This window comes from Carlito syrichta, unplaced genomic scaffold (genome assembly GCF_000164805.1).
Source record: "Carlito syrichta isolate Samal-C Ts95f unplaced genomic scaffold, Tarsius_syrichta-2.0.1 Scaffold302012, whole genome shotgun sequence".
Lineage (NCBI taxonomy): Eukaryota > Metazoa > Chordata > Mammalia > Primates > Tarsiidae > Carlito > Carlito syrichta.
The window spans coordinates 260,881-282,923 of NW_007246108.1; the positions used below are offsets into that span (position 1 = coordinate 260,881).

The 22,043-nt window shown below is 34.7% G+C and overlaps 1 protein-coding gene across 1 annotated transcript in view; it reads right to left on the reverse strand.

The window, feature by feature from the left end:
* PDE3A (phosphodiesterase 3A) overlaps positions 1 to 22,043 on the reverse strand; it is a 341,273-nt gene that overhangs the window by 21,140 nt on the left and 298,090 nt on the right. The window contains exons 8-11 of the mRNA XM_021711286.1: positions 21,478 to 21,563; positions 17,181 to 17,335; positions 15,527 to 15,664; positions 9,939 to 10,050 (exon numbers count right to left, since the gene is read on the reverse strand). Coding sequence (XP_021566961.1) covers positions 9,939 to 10,050; positions 15,527 to 15,664; positions 17,181 to 17,335; positions 21,478 to 21,563 — 491 coding nt within the window. The remainder of the gene's footprint in view (positions 1 to 9,938; positions 10,051 to 15,526; positions 15,665 to 17,180; positions 17,336 to 21,477; positions 21,564 to 22,043) is intronic.

Below are 22,043 nucleotides of genomic sequence, written 5' to 3' on the forward strand. Positions count from 1 at the left end.
TGTGGCCCGATGTTGAGAAGTTTGTCTTGGTGATCCAGAAGGGTAATGTTTTCCTCAGGTGCTGCTTGATTTTATATTCTTGGCTTTTCTTGATGTGTCTGGATGGTTCCATATAGCTGGAGGCTTCCTATACTGTTGCTGAAAGCCATTTATGTTCATGTTCAGGATGTTGGTCTTCTAGTTTCTTGTTTTGCTCATGGCCCTATACACATCCTTCCCATGTCTGGTTAATTCAAGAATCCTATTCATGAGGTTTGATTTTCAGCTTATCTAAAAGGGTATCCCACAAGGAGAAACAATCATGCTGCAGAAGGTGTTTCTTTGCCATTGGGTAAATGGCCTATAAAATAGATTTTATGTTTTATCAAGGTAATTCCTATGTCATCATCACTAGGTTTTTGATCACTTAAGAAAACCAAGATTCAAATAATTTGGATTTGTTATATCCATGTAGCTTTCGGCATTACTCATTTCTGATTATTCCTTTGGTTAAATAACTATTATCTTACAATCACCTGTGAGTCTGTTTTGATCAAATGTTCTCAGACTTTTAACATCTTTGATAAAAGTTCTATTGATTAATCCTTGTGCTGTTAAGTTACAGGGTTCTGACTACAACTCCTCAATAGAAAAATTATAAAAGGTTATAAAAGGTTTATGGAAATCTTGATTTATGGTCAAACTGATTAAAATTGGATTTTTTTGTGCTACTTCATTAAAATTAGCTTTCACAGTGATAATACACAATGAAGAAGTAAAATCTGGTTTTCTCTTTTGAATAAAGTTTTTTGTATTATATTAATAGAAGCCAATGCAAGATTTTTGTTTACCTTTTTGAGTACACTGCAGGAGTAAAAACAAAAGGAAGAAAGAAGGACAGATTTAGCTGGCCTCATGCTGTCTTTATTAAGTCTTATTGTTTGGGAAATTGAATAACCTCTCTATCAGAGAGTACAGAATTTTGCTTTTTTTGAAAATTCGAATTATCATTTTAACTTATCAATGACTATTTTATAGTGACCTGTGATATAAAGTATTTTGTGATATCAAGTTTCATATTTGACAAACTTTCCAAAAGTAAAATTCCAAGTTCTAAATTCAGGTTTTTTTTTACATCCAACTAACATTTTTTTGATATTAGTTTCCCTGAAATCAAAAAGAGATAATATAAGGCTTATTTGGTATGTTAAAATTATACAGGAAGCACTGTCAAATATAAAATAATATTTTACTTTTTTAAGGTAAGTTTATATAAATGTGTTACAAAATTGTATGCAATTCATAAAATTCTGATATATTTTATTTGTATCAATAATAGCTATAATGTTAAATTGTTATATGCCAAGTAAATAATCACATTTCCATGTTAATTGTGTTTTGAGTTGTGGCTGTCCTAAGAATCCACAATTATTACTTTACTTTGATTCTTTTCAAAAGCAGTTTATAATCAACTACAGTTCAAACCTGCTTCTTTAGGGTAGTTCATGAAAAGGACTCTTGAATGCAGATTTCTGATACCTCTTGAGATTGTACCAAAGGGACTAGAGAAACAACTTCCAGGACTCTCATTAGATAGCTGATGTGTTCATGAGGATTGCTAGCCCAATATTGAGCTGAACAGAGTTGCTTGCATAGATAGAACTAACAGAGGGCTGAAATAATTTTTTAGACCTTTTTTTTGTTTCAAACATCACTGATTCTTTTTTTTAACTTATTTATTTTAAAGATGTGGGGTACAATTCAGGATTAGGTAGATAAGTTGTCATTTTACAGGTAAACATTGTGTCTCCCTTGGGTACCCACTTTACCTGATTTGAGATCATTGAACAAGTGTTCAGGGTTTGCTTATGAGTGAGTACATGTGGTGCTCAGTTCTCTGTTTCTGCAATAGGTTACTGAGTATTATAGCCCTATTAGAAGTGGGCAAAATATATGAATAGACACTTCTCAAAAGAAGACATACGAACAGCTAACATACATAAGAAAATGTTCAGCTTCACTATTCATCAAAGAAATACAACCACCTAACTCCAGTCAGGATGGCCATAATCAATAACTCAAAAAACAACAGATGCTGGAGACGTTACAGGGAAAAGAGAATGCTTCTACACTGTTAGTGGGAGTATAAACTAGTACAACTGCTGTAGCAAACTGTGTGGTGATGCCTAAAAAATCTAAAAATTGACCTTCCGTATGACCCAGCAATACCCCTTCTGAGAACATGCCCAGAGGAACTCAAATCATTAAAAAAAAAAAAAAAAATACCTGCACATGCATCTTTGTTGCAGCATTGTTCACAATAGCAAAAACATGTAACAAAATGTGCTGCCCATCAAAAGTGGACCAGATTAAATAAATGTGGTACATATGCATAATGGAATACTACACAGTCATAAAGAAGGATAAAATTATGGACTTCACACTGAGTCTTTTTGTTTTGTTTTTCAGAGTCAAGAAAACTTTTCTTTTGAGATATTTATAATCCTTAGTAACTGAGTCAAGTACATACTTGTAAAAAAAATTTGAGGCATATTTCTCTCTGCCTGATTTCTCCAAAGTTTGGAAACTATTTGCAAGTATTCTTAATTTATGGCAGTACAGTTATTTGTATAAGTTAAATAAGAATGTTTCCTTTTATAACAGTACACAATTGGAGGCATTGGTGTTTTACTAAGGCTCTGACTGGAATAAAACATTTTTCAGACGGCTTTGAGTAATTGAGATTGACTTTATACAGCCAATAAAAGTCCTTTGAAAAGACTGGCCTCATATGTTGTCTGTGTAGATCCTTTACAGGGTTCCTGACAGTGGTGAGTAAAGACTGTCACTTTATAATAGGCCCAGAAACCTCAAGATATTTTGAGAACTCCAGGAAACACACTTATGCACATCAGAGTAGGTAACCAATTTTTGATCAAATCCCCTAAAGCAAATGCCATAAAAGCTATTATAGACAAGTGGGACCTCATCAGACTAAAAAGATTTTTCACAGCAAAAGAAACCATCAAGAGAGTAGGGGAGTCAGCCCACAGAATGGGAAAAAAATATTTGCTAATTATCTATCTGACAAGGGCCTAACATCCAGGATCTACAAGGAACTCAAATGAGCTGAAAGGAAAACAGACAGCCCTTTTAAAAAGTGGGCAAAGGACATGAATTAGACACTCCTCAAAAGAAGATATATGAGTAGCCAACAGATACCAGAAAAAGTGCTCAGCCTTACTAATCATTAGTAAAATGCAAATCAAAACCACATTGAGATACCACCTAACTCCAGTAAGGATAGCCATCATTAATAAATTCAAAAACAACAGATGCTGGTGTAGGTGCAGAGAAAAGGTAACATTACTTCACCTGCATGTAGACTACTTATGTTCCTAATCCTCACTTATATAATAAAGTTATTAAAATAAAATTTAAAAAAAATATTTTAAGAACTCCAGAAGACAGAAGTATATAAACATAGTCTAATGGTAAATCCTTGGCTTGGCTTCTGGCCTTGCGGCTTTTAAAAAGTCAAATTCAAAATTCTTTAAGAAAAAGTTCTAGCAAAGTCAATGATTTAAAAAGCCCATATGAATAATTATTGCTGTACTTTATGGAAAAAAAATCAGACCAAATATAATAAGACTAAAACCTATTTTGCAAATAAACTGGTTCCAGTATGATTTGTCTTTGGTAGAAATGGGGTATGAAGAAAGAACAAAATATGTTTCAGAAGAAAATTCTAGTACATCTGTTATTAGATTATCCTTAGATTTCAGGGTGACAGTGTAGTCACCAATAGTATGGAGCCACAGCTGTGCTGCAGTTACTAATGGAATTTACCATTAAAGTTAAAAGTTACCAATGATAGTCTATACTCTTGAGCAGTTGGTTCACTAGATGCATAAGGAAATGTAAACTAATAAGGAAAAAGCAAATATTCAATTTTTTGGTAGTGTCATCTATAATAGCTAAAATGAAAGTAAGAGAGTGTGGGTTGGGCCTTGGAGCTGGACCAAACTCAGCTGTTGGTCTGTGGGCTCAAATTGCTAACCTCAAGGATACCCACAAAAGGGAAAACTATGTCAGGGCACCAGAAAGAATCTTTGTGACCTATGGTTTCTAAGAAGGTAGTCAATGTAGGGGATAGAAAAAAATCAACAAACTATTGAAACCTAAGGGTATAACATGAAGGAAATATTCCATTTTGTAGACTGATATCATCAACTTCCTGAGAAACCTTTACTGAAATGATTTGAGAGAGTAACTAATGTGGGAGCAATGTCTTTGATTTTAAATGCTGCAGAGTGTAAGAGGATGTTTTGGTAGATGCCAGAGCCACAGCTCATTACTGAATAACTGATGATGGGTATATAGGATGCAGACACAATGAAGGTAATTCTTGAGAGAAGCCAGCATTGTAGACAAGATAAAAACCACTGTAAGGTCTGTTTACTCTGAGAAGGGGCACTGTCCAACTCCACTTATAAATACCAAGTAGAGCACACCAGATGAAGCAACTAATATGCTTTGTATGCAAGTCATAAGAGACTGACTTTATGAGAAAATATTAACCTTCCCTTTTAGTTTTTCATTTCTGGAAGTCATAAAGGGGACATGTGCTTTTCAGGATTGTCCTCTTGGATTCTCCAGGGGATCCACTCCATATTCTTAGGTATTTTAAAAATTTGGATTATCCATGAAATTTATCATACCTAAATAATATGCTGTTTATTATTTATTATTTTTCATGTGTAAGTATTTTCAATTGCAGGTGTGACATTTTAATTTCTCATCATTATTCCACAGTGCCTCTTCTCAGCATGAAGCAGTCAGAAAGATGGACAACCAGATTCCTCATAATTGAGAAATTCGTAAATAGAAAGGGGAAGAGTTATCCACCCAATTTCCCCATAGAACAAATGGTTACGGTTTCTTTATGAACAGACATAGTAATTGGTCCTCATTGTTTTCAAGCTTGAAACTTACATTTGCCTTATCTGAATTCCTTTCTTAGGAAACCTATTCCCAGGCCTATAGTATCAAGGAACTGAAACTTACCAGATCGCCACATTTAGACAGTGAAATGCCAGACCCTACATGTTTACCATCTTCTCTTCTGCAACCACTTCCTAGTTCCTGTTTTCTACATTCCTGCCCCACTATATAAACCCCTGTCTTCAGTGGGACAAGAAGATGAATCTGACAATGAACATCCCATTCTCTCTGGTTGATTTCATGCAAATTAAATGGGTTTTTCCCTGGCAAGACTCATCTCAGTGACTGACTTTCTATGCAGTAAGCAACAGGACGCAAACCAAACCACTGGCACATCAGTAACATTATCATTATTCCACTTCCTTCGCCTCTATTTTTTGGACAAACCCTTTCCCTTCTTGAGAATTCTCTTACCCACATGGCAGCCCCCCTTCCTTTTTGATGACACATAGACAAAAGTGCACATGCTATCACATGGTACACTGTACCTCTTTCACAGAGTCCACTTATCTCGCACTTCTATCTTGATACACTTGTTTTCTCAACTTTCTCCTTCTCTCTCAAGCATAGAGTTGAAGTAAGCTGGCATGGATGGATGGTTGGAGTTGTATGCATAATTTATAGGTTTTTAGACCCAAATGTACACATTTCTACTTAAAATTCTATCTTTGCTCATATGTATCAGGATAGCAGTAAATAATAGCAGTGACACTTTAAACATTTTTATTTTAGTATATAGCAAGCATTCTAATCATTCTGTCCCTCTGGTTCTGCTGTGTCACCTTAGAATCTACCCTGAAAATTTGGGGGTACATTATTTATAGCCTTATTGAACTGAACAGAACATAGGTTGAGCAAGACTATTCTCATTGCTGCCATTAAATAGCTTCATGACCACAGGCACTTCTGAGGCATTATCCTCATTTTTCAATCTTGAATAATAAGAATGTGATGTATATAGGAAGGATATATTTTAGAAGTTAAATTCTTTGAAAATAGATAAAGCAGTCTGGCTTGGTGGCTCAGCCTGTAATCACAGCGCTTTGGGAGGCTGAGGTGAGTGGATTGCCTGAGCCCGAGGGTTCTAGACCTGCCTGGGCAACTTGGCGAGACCTCATCTCTACAATAAAATCAAAACTTAGCCGGGCATGGTAGCGCACTCCTGTAGTTTCAGCTACTTGTAAGGCTGAGGTGAAAGGATTGCTGGAGCCCAGCAGGTCGAGACTGCAGTGGCCAGGAGCGTGCCACTGCACTCCAGTCTGGGTGACAGAGTGAGACTCCAACTCAAAAAAAAAAATAAAAAGAAAAGAAAAGAAAATAGATAAAGCATCTTCAGAAATAACTGGATCACTAAATGAATATGACCTGATGATATTCTTCTTTTATTAAGCAGCAGGCTCAATTGAAAGGGACAATAAACTATACAAAATAGTTATCCCCCTATGCAATTGGGTATTAGTTATACCTTAATTTATCCCAAGCTTCATTGAACAAATATATTTTTAACCATATTTATATCAGTGAGTTGCCTATATTTATTGTCTTATGCACTGCTACTCTCATAAAATTTATTTTTATCTTTCTACATATCTATGTCTATGTTCAAATTTAGATTCTTCCATTTTTGTCAGTGTTCTAATTACAAACTCACAAGCTTCCATATTTACTCTCTTCCCTTGAAACTGTTATGATAAAAAGTTACTATGATAAAAATTAGTTTCTAATATGTTTGCACATTGTCATATTAAAGTTAATCCAACTTCATCTTTAACTTTGGTTCCTCTTAGGCTCTTTGTCAGTTTGTATGGATTTATTTAGATAGAGCCATTAAAAATAAAGTTTTAGCCAGGCTCGGTGGCTCAGCCTGCAATCCCGCACATTGGGAGGCTGAGGTGAGTGGATTGCCTGAGCCCACGGGTTCGAGACCCGCCTGGGCAGCGAGACCTCATCTCTGCAATAAATCAAAAAATCAGCCGGGCGTGGTAGCACATGCCTGTAATTCCGGCTACTCGGAAGGCTGAGGCAGAAGGATCGCCAGAGCCCAGCAGGTCAAGGCTGCGGTGGCCGGAAGCGACCACTGCACTCCAGCCTGGGCAACAGAGTGAGACTCCAACTCAAAAAAATAAAAAAATAAAGATTTTTGGGAGTAAATGTGAAAATACATAGATATACAGCAAGTTTTTGTATCTGCTAATTATAATTAACAATAAGCAAAGCTTTTAATACATATCTATATTAGTCTAAATTTACAATTAGATTTAATTTACAATAATACCAGCACATAAAGATATTATTATTTAAAAGTGACCACCAATCAAGCTAGAACTTTCCTATGAGAAAATGTAAAATAATTATTTTTATGGAAAGTATTTGGACTTCTAGTAAAACAAGTAGGTTTATTATAACAAATTATTTCATATAGAATTAATAACCCACTATTTCAGGAAAACCATTCACTTATAACATATAAAAATGTAATGTGAAAATATAGTCAGATGATAAATTAACTATTACACTCTGAATGATACAGTTGTGAACTAAAACTTAATTCTGACAGAGCTGGAAAAAAATGGAAACAGAAAGAGAATATAAAAGTGAATAATAAACTTTAGAATCCAGAAACTTATTTTTATACTTAAATACTAGTTATCTTTATCCATCACTATAATTTAATGGTATACTACCTAGAGAAAAGTTAGTATTTAATATATGTATGGATTCTAGTATTAATCTGAATTCAATAGAAATTTCCTACAGCTAATTATACCACTGAAACACATTTGAAAATATACTGTTAATTTTCAAATTCAGTCTGTAAGTAGCTGTTCTTCGATGTTTTTAGTAGCTTCCATTCTATAAAAGTTTATTTATGTAACTCCTTAACCTCTGGGGGATCATCAATGCTTATGTCAATCATTGACATAAGCATCTACCCAGAATGGGCCCTAAGAAAAATGTATTAAGACAGCAAGGCTTATCTTGAGATCCTTTCAAATTACCCTTTTTACATACTTATCTTCCAACTTCCAAGGCTTCATTGGCCAGATTTTCCCAGAGGGCCCAGTACTATTAAGCTCCTTTTCCCTCTACTCCAACCGTCCTGTTTTGCCTGCATTTTGGTCACATGTTACCAAAAAAGTGTAGATTTAATTCTTTATTCTCATCTTCTACCATACAATTTGTAGGTTCAATTCTTCATTCCCTTTTCCTATCATTATCAGCTGTGCATAGTCATCCCAATGTAGCATATGCATGGCATTTTGAAAAACTTGTTAGTAATGAATCACAAGGTTAATGTGCTACCCCTTCCTGGAAATATTCGTGCTTAATCTGTATCTGTATTTTTTTTAATTTAGCTTCATGTCTTTGCAATTATAAAAAGCCATGGGTTCTGATATCTGAGGCACATAAAAACACATTTAAAACATAAAGGTCAAAACATGATTTAAATAACACATTTCCAAGATATACTCCAACCAATATTTTATAAGGGGGGAATTCCCAAACATAGAATTATTTTTTGGAGGGCAGGCCCCTTGTAGTACAAGCTTCCCCCACTAGGCGAGTGTTCTAGGAACCCATCTGCATCAGTGTACCAGTTAGCATTGTTGTAAGAGGCTGCATTTGACTTCAGTGGACTCTTTTGGAGATTTTTTCAATGTATTTGCCCATTTCATAATGGGTGACTTACGAATGCATCTACCCACACCACACTGAGTGTTCAGCAGTTTTTGACCAAGAACAGCACAATCCCCATACCCCACCCTCCCTATTTACCCAGTCTTACTCTGAGTGACTTTTTTGTTTCCTAGGATAAAAAAAAAGTCCTAAAAGAAAAACATTTTGATGATGTGGAAGAGGTGAAACCAAAAACAGCAGAAGCACTAAAAGGCATCATAATTGATGAGACCAAAAACTGTTTTGAGCAGTCAAAAAAGCATCACAGTGAGTATACTGCATCTAACAGAAAGTACTTTGAAAGTGACTGAAGCTTAAACAGGTAAGAATAAATATACAACTTTTTATAAATAAATTCTGTTTCAGGGGGTTCTCTCCCTCATATGTTTGACTATTTTTCTTTCTGTGTTTATTTCCTCAGTGTACCACATGACTTTTACACATTTCCACAACTTTCCTGTTTGGACTTACAAACATTTTTTCCCCAAATTCATATATTTCATAGCACTGTATGACAATTCTACTTATGTGTTCTACTTATGTGTTCCCAATTCATATATTTCATAGCACTGTATGACAATTCTACTTAAGTGTTCTAATTTCTCATTATTATAAATGGAAAATTTATTCTCACAACACCCAAAACTTGAATATTTGTGTCCTCTGCTTGGGTTTTCACATTTACCTGATTTTTTAAATGTTTCTAATCATTTTTCTGTAATGATTTCCATATGTCCCTTCCATTTTACTAATTAGATCATAACTTCCTGCTCCTCGAAACACAAGCCAGATTTATCTTGTGTTGAGAAAACTTCAATATTTAGTGACTTACCTTTTCAGAAGCCACAAAAACCTGAATTTACCCAATTAAAAGGAGTCAATTATTAAATGAGCAGTTAGTTTAAATTTGACATGCAATTATTTATTTATTAAACACTTAAATTGGACTTCCTATGAGCAAGGCAGTATTGTAACCTCTTTAAAATTATCATCTTATTTGACCCTAACAATGCTATGAAGCAGATATTATAATCCTCATTTTATGGATAAGAAATGAGACATGTAGAGGTTAAATGCAATCTAGGGTCTCATACAGCAGACAAGTGAAGGAGCAGGGTTCCAACACAAGCCCTATTTTCTAATCACTGTACCATGTGGCCATATGGAGTGCTAATCATGTGTACTTCTGTGCTTGCTGCTAATGATTCACTATCCTATTACCCAAAGCAAAATAGATAGATTTCAAAGGTATTATTTTGCAAATTATATACACTTACAAGGAATATCCCTGTATCCAATCTCCAAAGCATGAAAATAATTCATAAATTCCCTAACAGGAATTTTAAAAGCTTCAAAGAGCCCCATGTCTTCAAACAGTCTGTATGATACCTATAAAAGAAAAAGACAAAGCCTTACAAGACATTCCTAAGTGTGTGTTAGCCACAAAGAGAACAATGGAAAATAAAGTGTACATTCCATCAACCATATTAATTTACTGCCAGTAGAGACACTTCCTATGAGCAATAAATCAAATACATATTGATTTATAAGTGCCTAGCCTTCTATGTGTCTAGACATTGTAGTTCCTAACCAGAGGGGTGTATAATCTATTTTTAAGGGTAAAGACTAGACGTACGCCCAAGAAATAACCAACAAAAAACCCATCAGGTTACAGTATTGATACATGCCAATTTAAGTCAATAAAGCATAAGACTGATAAATAGAGGATGATACAAGCTAAATTGCTAATTGTATATGACACATGATAAACACTAAATAAAGGATAAAATAAAGTTTTAATTTGTTTGGATTTTATTTAAAAAAAAAAAACAAAACTTTCCATAAGATAAAGGATTCAGAATTGTGCCTTAGTACAGAATAGGAGAAAAGAATTATGGGAGAGAGGGAAATCGCTGATTTGACTAAAATATATATAAAGAAAAGATGTATTCCAATCTAATATAAATAGCAATGTCTAAGCTATTTTCTCTCACTTGTATTCTCTCTTCTTCTATTTTCCTTCCAATTTCTTTTACAGCTTTGATGATTCAAATCAAGTAAATACCTTGGACATAGCTGACATATTTAACATGCAGATAAGATAGAGAAAAAAAAAATAATAAAGAAGTACAAGAAGGTCATGGGGAGAGAAATGGTCATTCATGTGGCAGAAGAATGACCGAACCACTTTAAATGGCCTTACTTCATGTCAAAAAGACATACTGTTGGCTATAATTCAGGAGACTTTAAGAATTATTTGTCCCTTTTATTACCTGCATTCCTTCTTAAAATTATCTTGAAACACTTCTTTAAAATCTTATTATATTTCTTCACAGTTAAACTAATATCTTTAGTCACTGAATTTAAATCTATTCAAATTCACTAATTTTTTTTAATAATACATGCAGTGTTTATCAGTCATACACATTATATGAGTGCATATATAGGCTTGTATATGTCTGTATATGCTTATATTTAAGTATACATACACACATATAATTATGCTTATTTATAGGTACATAATATATGTGTGTATATATAGTCACATATGAGAGGAAAGCAAAAACAAAAAAACAGGAAGTATATTTTGGAGGGTGGGCCACTTGTATTACAGTCTTCTCCAGCTAGGTAAGTGTCCTAGGAAGCCATCAGTATCAATGTAGCAGCTAGCATTGTGAGAGGCTGCATTTAGCTACAATGAATTTTTTTGGAGATTCTTTCAATACGTTTCCCATTTCATGATGGGTGATTTACACGAAAAACCTGCTAAGATTTTTGTGTAACACACTGTGCTAAGTGTTCATCAGTTTTTGACCAAAAATGACATGACCTTAATACCCTACTCTCCCTATTCACCTGATTTTGCCTTGAATGACTTTTTTTATTTCCCTGGATGAAAAAAGGGAAAAAAGGCCTCAAAGGGAAACATTTTGCTGACATGGAAGAGGTGAAACAAAAAATGGCAGAAGCACTAAAACTGATGAGTTCAAAAAATGTTTTGAGCAGTGGAAAAACCATCTCAATACAGAGAGTACTTTGAAGGTGACTGAATCTTAAACATGTAAGAACACATGCTATTTTATAAATAAAGTCCCATTTTTGGTGTCTCACCTCATATATATGCACAGTTATAACTAACAAACATTTATTCATTCATCTTATATCTATTGACTGTTTCCACGCATATACACACACATAAACATAGCACAGATTTCTTCCTTCATGGAACATACAGTCTAGCAAGGGAGAGCAGGAAGCAGTAGACATAACAAGTTATGTACATGTCAGAAAGTGGTAAAAGAAGAAATTGATCATGTATGGAGGACCGGAAATGCAAGGAAGGCATGGCAATGGCCATTTTAAATATGGTGGCTTGAGTGGGTACATTCAAGAGGGTACATTAGAGCAAAGAATTGAAGGAGGTGTGGAAAGAGCCACATGGATATCTAAGAAAAGAGTTTCCCATGCAGAGAAAACAGCCAGTGCAAAGGCCCCGAAGTATGTTTGCTGTACCCAAGAAACAGCAAGAAGGCTAGCATGGCTAAAACAAAGTGCATGAGAAGCGTAATAAAAATCAAGAGAAGGAGCTTACTACAGACTGGGATGGGGGCAGGGGCCATTCTTGGAGTTTTCGAGCCAGATAGACCATCATAAAAACTTTTACTCTGAGTGAAGTAAGGAGCCATTGGAGAGACTGAGGCAGGAAAATAACTTGACTTATTTTTAAAAAGAGCATCCTGGCTGCTGGTTGAGAAATATAATGTAATAATATCGTCACCTTAACTTCTGTGTACTCTACTTTGAATGACAAGTATATGTATTAATATTTTCCCTTTTTCTGTGAAATATAACATCTCAACTTTCCCTCTTTAAAAATACGCAGAAACTAATGTCTGTGGCTTTTATAATATTACATTTCATGCCATTTCTTATTTTAGTTATCTTTTCACTATTGAATATTGAGTTTTTGTTCATAAGCATGTAAAAGATTTAACTGTCCATGTTACTTCAAAAATAATGAAAATAAAATAATATCAGCTAAATACACACATATATTAAATAAGTGAGATGTTTGCTCTAAGTAGTTTACATATATTACAATTATATTACAATATATCATTTGATTTATGCATAATTAATCCTCATAGCACCTCGATTCTCTTACATTTCAAAGATGAGTTGAAAAATTAAGATAATAAGATATTTTAACAGTATGATTTTAAAACAATTTTCATCAAGAGCTGCCAAAAAGAATCAACAATAATTTTATATATAATTCCAAACTCAAAAAAAAAGACTCCCTTAGCTAGGTAAACATTAGTAACTGAAGTAGTAAGCACTATTTTAAAATCTGAAGTGTGTCCTTTAATTTATTACAATAAACATGATAAACATCAAAAGGAGGGTGAATATTGAGGCTGAGAAGACATTTCATTGCACATGTTTCTTTAAAAATAATTTGAAGTAAGATTTTTTCTGTTTGGTTTAGCCAAAAGGTGGTTTCTTGTATTATCCATGTTAATTCATTTCAGCTCTCCTGAAGTCTTAGCAGGGCTATATATACATATAAAAGTTATTTTCATAAAAATCAAATTTTTAATATTTTTATATTTATATACACAAAATCAAAGAAAAAACCTAATAAAGTTCAACTTAGCAAGGCACATAAAGCTGCATTTTTTCAAATTAATGTTTGGTACATTGAAAAAAGTAAATGGTGACTAATAAGGATCATGATGTAACGTATTTGAAAGAAGACTAGAATAAAAGCTATATTAATGAATTTTATGAGAATCTAATTATTAATTTTCCCTAATTTTTCTAATGTCTACTGGTTCATGACTGTCAGAAAACATTTTGTGGCTATGCTGGTCAAGTTCCATCTTCCCACTCCTAGCTCACAGAACTTCCGGGCCTTAATACCTGCAGTGACATGCAGAACACTGTCACTTGTGCTGTAAAATTGACTTCTATAATAATCTCTTTTCCACTTGGAGAGACTCCCCATTTGGAGAATTTGAAGATAAAAGAAGACTCTGTGTTTTACCAGGATATGGGAAGCAGTTGGATGAATGTAAAAACCTGGGCTTATGATATGGATAAATCCACATTTGAATCCTGGTCTAATATTTACTATATGACCTTAGAAAATATTATATTCTCCTTTAATCCTTAGTTTTTTCTTCTGTAAAGTAGAAATTTGAAGAAAAAAAAAACCTGTACCTAAAGTTATTGTGAAGCAAATAGTTTTGGAGAGTATATGAAATATATATCAAGCATAAAATGAGATGAGATTTTTCTCTCCATACCAAGGAACAACATACTCTTCAGTGAAAAAAAAAAAGAGAGAGATAGAAAATATTTCCTGGTCCATTTCCACATCTTGTGGCACCATAACAGGTTTATTTTGAGGAACGATTACTCCCTCAAATTCATAGTCTGCTATGGTTTTCATAAAATGGGATACAAAACCTCCCAGGAGGAGCTCTAAGGTATAAGACTAGGTAGATTGGATAGAATGGCTGCCCTTACACCTGTCCTCAAGGTCAGCTAGCATAAGGGACATTGCTTAACACTGAGAAGAAAGGAAGAGCAGATAACTCTTAATTCTACTAAAGAGCAAGAGCCACCATTAAATTCCTCAACATGTTCATGGACAGAATAGAGTCTAGCAGAGGCAACAATCACATATGACATAGACTTTATAACTATTCTGTGCTTCATATTCCATCAATAACTTTAGTGTACTTCCAGGATTGCTAGTTATCTGTGTTTGTAGAAGTGAACATTAGAGAAAGGCCCACTGTCTTCTTCCTTCAAACCTTCATGGATTGGGATTCTTACCCTCAAGTTCCAGACTCAGATATTTGTTGAATGGTCTGAAGAAATCTCATCTCTAATGCACAGTGTAGAAATCAGTATTCCACTTATTTCTCTTTATGTTTTGCAGAGAAATGTTAGTGGCCTCAGTAAATGTGGGTTGCGTCCTGAATTCTCACCTAAGTCTTATATTAACTAGTTTGGTGATATTTGGTCTCTCTGCTGTGACATTTATTCAAATCTATAAGAACTCATTTAAGACATGCTAAAATGGGCTGATAAACATTATTGCATTATCCCCTTTAATTAAACAAGAGTGTATATTTTGACAGGTGTTATACAATACAGCAAATCTATCATGTTCTTTTATTTTTGAAATGAATATGTTCAAATTCTTAATTTCTGTATGTTTTCATTCTTCCTCAGTAAAACAAACATTTCTCTATTTGGGAAACCTTAACAGTAGTCTAGCCTAAAGAAAACCATACTAAAAGCCTTGTTATGCAGCAACAGTTGTCATTCTGTATTTTTTGTGATAAATAAATAAGTTTTTGATTTTTCAAATACAAAGGACTCTATTCTGTGTGCTTCTTACGGGGGGAAACATTTCTGTACAATATCTTATTTTTTGTTAAGGTCTAATAACTGTAATAGTCAAAAGTTTTTTAAATAGTCATTTGAAATAATTATAGATAATAAATTAGTATTTATAAATAGGCAATTTTCTTCTTTAAGTGCTTATGTCAACTTTTCTTTCACTTAATTCTACAAATTCTAGGTCATCTTGCTTCTGCATCCCTGTGGCCTCCTACCTGTTTTATTTTAAAAATATGTTATTTTAATTATAGAATATGGTATTCTACTCACTTAAAGTTCTACTTTCTTTTGTTAACCCACCACCAAGGAATCCACAGAATTTTGTGTCCAAAAATTGTCTTTCTCTACACAGCATCTATCCACAAGTATCAAGAATGTACAGAGCTGGGACCAACTGTGAAACTGTTTTTTCTATATTTGAAGTCATATGGATGAATGTATTTCTTACCTGACTAAGAATACGGCCACATTTTCTTCCTATACTTTCCACTAAGTCAAAAATTGGAAAATTCCAAGTATTTAACTGCTCCATAATTGAGTCCAAGTTCTCCATGATAAGAGGTTCGGGAGCAAGAATTGGTTTGTCCTGCAATGAAGATTAAAATACTTGAACAACATGAAGTTTTCCTTCAAGGCAATTTGTGTTTTGATAAGTTTAGTAACTGGCTACCAGAAACAAAGGACTTAAAACTTCAGGATGAATGAGTGACCTTTAAAAAAATAAAATCAAGATAAGCAAGGTATTGATGCCAAAATAAGGAGGAAAGCATTTGATACTGTTTAAGACTATGAATTTTGCATTATTACATGCCTGCTTATCACTGGCTCATCTATAATCCAGCAAAAACATGGATGTTTCCTCTATAAGTTAATATAACTCCTTTGGGTATACTGTGAGGTTCTTAAATAAAGATTCAAAGACTTCATAATACTTTGAATTATATATAAATGTATTTCTCTGCATAGTTACATAAATGTTCTGAGATAAGGATTCCGTGCTTAAATTGAATTCTCAAAAGGAACCCATAAGTGAGAAGGGTGACTAAATCATGCCTATGCTGAATTCATATTAATTTACATTAATACTTCAAAATCAATTAATCCTGTGGAATTACAATTGCCATATTTTTCAGAAATTTAATTTAATTCATTTGATTGACTGCTTACTGAAAAATACGCATCATGTAAATGTAAAGACACTTTCTAATTGGTCCCAAATAAGAATATTCTTAAGAGTACATTTACTCTCCCCCGCAAAAAAGAAAAGACAAGAAGATAAGAAAACATATACCATCTAAATTATTTTACCTTACAATTTACTTGATTTAAAATTACAAACAGTAAATATGATAAAAGAAAATGTCTAATAGCAGCAATTGATAAGCACATGACAGACAACTCTTTTCTAGCATTTGCTGCCTCCCCAAATGTGTGCTTCTATACTATTTAAATGTATCTCTTCAAAAACACAAAAGGAGTCATCATTAAAGGATATTTTAATAGGTAGTAAGTTGCTATATAAACTTATATAACAAGGAAAATAAATATCAGCTCACTTTCTAAGTCAAGGAGGTGCCAGAGAGAAACCAGCAAATGCCCAAAGACACCTAATATCTTTTTTTACTTGTAAAATATTCTTTTAATGAATGAAATAATGCATTTTCCCTAGACACAGTTATACTTTTTGATGGGTTAGTAGATATCTATAATTACTAAAGATGAATACTTCTGTTTTTTTACTTTTTTTCTGAGATAGGGCCTAGCTCTGTCGCCCAGACTGGAGTGCAGTGGCCCGATCATACCACACTGTAGCCTGAACTCCCTGAACTCCTAGGCTCTGGGAATCCTTCTGCCTTGGCCTTCCAAAGTGCTGAGATTATAGGCCTAAGCCATTGAGCATGGCCTACTGAAGCCAAATACCAAATAATTCTGAAACCAGTAAGGCTTGGATAGAAAAAACTCTACTGATACATATGGATAGGGATACAATACATGTGTGATATTATCTGTAAATCTTGTGACTCAGGGATCCATGTCTAAGGCAAATTCTGCAACCGAAAGCAACGTGTCTCAAGTAAATGAATTAAGTGATATAAAAGTACCAGGAACATCATGGTCTCGGGAGCGTAGGTGCTGCAAGCTGATGTTTTCCTTAGCGGCTCTCTCGGGCACTCTGACTCATCTTCATTCTGTACAATATCACTGCTGTCACTGTTATTATTGGTTTCATAATCAGAGGTAACTTGAGCAGTGTCATCTGCAATCGAAAAAAAAAACAGCTTATTATGAGACCTGAAATGGGAAAGGCGGGCTCATTTAAGCAAAGTTTCCTAAAGTGGATATGGTAAATATAATGTTTAGGGAACTATTGCTTTCATAGGTTTACACAACAAGAATACAGAATCATGGAGTGGGGACAAGCACACACACTGTAACCCAATAAAATAAATGAGAATTATGATCTGTAATTTGCAGGACATTCAATAATCTATTAACAATAATTTTTAGTTATCAGTAGCTCATATTTTTTTTTAAATCCTATTATTTTATATCTTTTTTCTCTATTTATCTCCCAAAACATTAAGCCACTGATAGCTAACTAAAACATTAACTCTAGAATGGCTACACAAAGTGGGAGAAATTGAGTTGATACACCCAGGAATAAAGTCCTCTGTAGAGCATGGAGTGACAATATATGCTTCAGAGCATGGGAGATTTTATGTGCCCAGTCTTGTTCCATAGGAGTCTATGATTTCTTTTCTGTTCTATCCCTTTACATTGCCCCATTTCAGTCTTCAGTAAACTGCTAACTAAAAGCTCAACCAGAAAACACCAAGTGTCTGAAGAACATGCTCCTAGGGAAAGGATCTCAAGAAGCCTTCTCTTAGCTGAATAAGGAAGCTCAATGAAGTTTATTGATTATTTGTTATGTGTCAGATGCCACATAAAGCACTTTATTTGTACTAACACAGTTAATCCTCTCACCAATCTTATGAGGCACAGAATATTCTCTTTGTATTCCTGATCTTTTCTAACTCTACTAGGGTTGATAGAATAAGGAGAGTATTTCACTTCTGTGGTCTCATGGAGAGTCATGGCCTTTGTGTGTGGTTTCTTCATGTTTTTCTATAGACTCTGGGTTTGAAACATGTCAAATGCATTTTTTTTTTTTTTTTTGAACCAAGGTCTTATGCTGTCACCCAGGATGGAGTGCAGTGGCACAATCATGGCTCACCGCAGCCATGACACTCTGGTCTCAGGCCATCCTTCTGCCTTAGCCTCTTGAGTAGTTGGGATTATAGGCACACACCACCATGCCTGGCTAATTTTTTGATGTTTTGTAGAGACAAGGTCTCCCAATGTTGTTACCCAGGCTGGTCTCAAACTCCTGGACTCATGAGAGCCTCCCACTTTGGTTTCCTAAAGTGCTGGGATTACAGGTGTGAGCCACTGCACCCAAATGACTATTACATGTATATACTATATCTAATTCTAATATTCATATATAGGCAGATGCAGAAAAAAGACAGAAAGATGGGTCTTTGGATAACTTCACAGAAAAGAAACTGAGGCACATAAGAAATGAGCAAATTGCCAAAGGTCACACAGCTAGTAAGTCTTGCACTAGAATTTGAACTGAGTAAAATTGAGCTGTCACTCCTGTACTCTTTACTTTTGATAAAAGTCTAGTTTTTGTTTTCTTCTATTCTTATACTTTCTATGATCTACAAAATTTTTGTTTCTCCAAAGTTCCAAAGATGTTCTCCTGTGTTCCTTCCAGAAGCTTTATCATTTTAGCTTTTTTACTTAGGTCTATGCTCCATCTCAGAATAATGCTTTGCATGGGCATGAAGTTCATTTTTTTCCCCAAACATATGGAATGCTTTGGCGTCATCATTAAAAAGTCAATGACTGTGTATGTGTGAGTCTAATTTGGTGATTTCTTTTCATTCACTCAGCAAATGTTTATTTATTTATTTATTTTTAAATCTTTTTTTAAAGTTTTATTTTAAAGATGGGTACAATTCAGGGTTAGATATACAAATGGTCTTTGTACCGGTAAAGTTTGAACCTCACTTTGGTCCCCACTTCACCTGGTGTGAGCTCAGGTACCCTTATTGATAAAGCGTGCTCCCCTTCCCCCCCAGCAGGTTACCACTACTGCCAAATCCCTTTCTTAAAGTATTATGACAATTGTTCAGGGTCTGTTTATGAGTGAGAACATGTGGTACTCAGTTCTTGTTTCTGTGATCGATCACTGACTCTAAACCCATCCAAGTTGTCGTGAAGTTCATAATTTTGTCCTTTGTGACTGCATAATATTCCATTGTGTATATGTTCCACTTTTTTTTTTCAGACCACTTTGGATGAGCAGCATGGTTGGTTCCATGTTTTTGCTATTGTGAATAATGCTGCAATAAACATTTGTGTGCAAGTATCTTTTTCATAGAGTCATTTGAGTTTCTCCAGGTATATTCCCCAGAAGGGAGATTGCTGAGTCATATGGAAAGGCAATTTTTAGATCTTTTAGGAATTGCCACACGTTTCCACAGAGGTTGTACTAGTTTATACGCCTTTATCTCATTTGATCTACATGCTGATCCTTAAGCCAGTACCACATTGTCTTGAATACTGTAACTTAAAATTTCAAGTCAGGCCGGGTTCGGTGGCTCAGCCTGTAATCCTGCATTTTGGGAGCCTGAGGTGAGTGGATTGCCTGAGCCCGCAGGTTCGAGACCTGCCTGGGCAATTTGGCGAGACCTCATCGCTACAATAAATCAAAAAATCAGCTGGATGTGGTAGCGCATGCCTGTAATTCTGGCTACTCGGAAGACTGAGGCGGAAGGATCGCAGGAGCCCAGCAGGTCGAGGCTGCGGTGGCCGGGAGCGGCCACTGCACTCCAGTCTGGGCGACAGAGTGAGACTCCAACTCAAAAAAAAAGAAAAAGAAAAAAAAAACTTCAAGTCAGGTAATGTATTTCCTCTAATTTTGTTCTCATTTTTCAAGATTGCTTTAGATATTACAAGTTTGTTGTTTGTTTCCATACATATACTAGTTGACTTTTCTTAAGTTGTTGGCAAATAATGGCTTTTGTTATATAACCTATTTTAATCTAAAATATTTTGTAAAATTTTTCCAAGGATCCATCTTCCTTCTATCTTTCTCATACAACTGCTTGCATACTAGAATTGGTTACAGAATGAAAATGTAATTGACAAGTTTCAATCCCAGAATCCATAGAAAAATGAAGAAGCCACACTCAGAGGTCATAGTTCTCCATGAGACCACAAAAGTGAAATACTTCCCTTATTATATTAACCTCAGTAGAGTTAGAGAAGATCAGAGACATAGAAAGGGAATATTCTGACTCTTTAGAACACAATCAGATGGCCACACAGATAATTTTCCTTGCCTTTGACCTTTGTCCTCTGCCCTTGGTATATGGCCACAGCACAATCTTCCTATAGAAAAATAATCAATATTTTTTGGATCTACCAAGAAATTCTGAAGCAGATAGTTAAGAATTCTTGTTAGATGCCTCTATCACCCTGAAGTTTATAATTGATAGAAGCTTTCTTTTCTACCTTGGGCACTTTTAGTCCTAACAAAAGCAACTCTCTAGGGAAACATTAATAAAAATAAAATAACAATTATTATAGTAATAGCAGCAAACATTACATACTTATAGTGACTTAGAGACTATATCAGACAATAAGTGCTTTATATACTTTAAGTAATTTAAATTAATTTTCACAACAGTCCTCTATGGTAGATACTTTTTTATTTTTATTATTATTATTTTGATTGAGACAAGGTCTCTTTCACCCAGGCAACCCTCCCATTTCAGTCTCTCAAAGTGCTGGGATTACAAGTGCAAGGCCCTTGTGCCTGGTAAAGTAGGTACTATATTATCCCCATTATACACAGGAAGGAACTGAAGTACAGAGAGATTAACAGATTACAGGCAATCAGGTAGCAGAATCAGGATGTAGACTAGGCTTCAATGCCTATTCCTAGTCTCTCCATAATACTGCCTCAAGAAAAAACAATGTTCAGTTTTTAGTGGCATAAGCAAGGTCATTCTCGGGGCCTGTGAAGCGATTTCTAGAGGGTACACTAAAATGAATGACCCTCCAATGCTGGGAGTAGCAAGGTGAAATAACCTTTCAATATTGTTCTATATATTATATAAAATGGCTTCTCATGTTTTAAAAATATACAGTTATGTATAGATGTATAGTAACATTATGAATAGTTTTGTCCCAACATTTTACCCATGATTAACTCTAAATACTAAGATTTAATTTAAAAAACCAGAAATAGGTTATCTCTTTTTATCAGGAAAAACAATTAAGCAGTTTTCATTTTGAACAACAGAATTTTAGAAAATGAATTACCTGTTCTGCTTGGTGTCCGAGTAACTGTCATACTTCTCTCCAAGGGCCCGTCAGCAGTATTCCCTTGGGAATATGGTTTGCCACAGCTGAGAAATAGTGGAACAGCTATAAGTGTATCCTCTTTCCAAAAAAAGTCATAGGCACATATCATCTATGTGTATACATTAAGTTAGACAACAGTAAGCAAGTATTTCTACCTTCTACTTATTTATTTCATGGAAAAATCCATTCTGTTTGATGCTGACATGCAGAGGATTGCTTTCTTTTTTGTGAGGAAATGATCAACACAAACAATTAGAAACTTCATTTGACTCTCATTCTCCTACTTCACAGTCTAGACCACATTTGTGTATGGTAAAATTGTATTACACTATTTAGGGAATACTGGGATAGACTGCCACCTACTTATAATAGTGATTTTGGAGGTGTTAACATGTATTTGATCAGAATATCAGAATATCTTCTGCAGTGGAACATCTTTGTGCCTGCTTAAAAATCTCATTATTGGCCGGGCTCGGTGGCTCAGCCTGTAATCCTGCTCCTTTGGGAGGCTGAGGTGAGTGGAT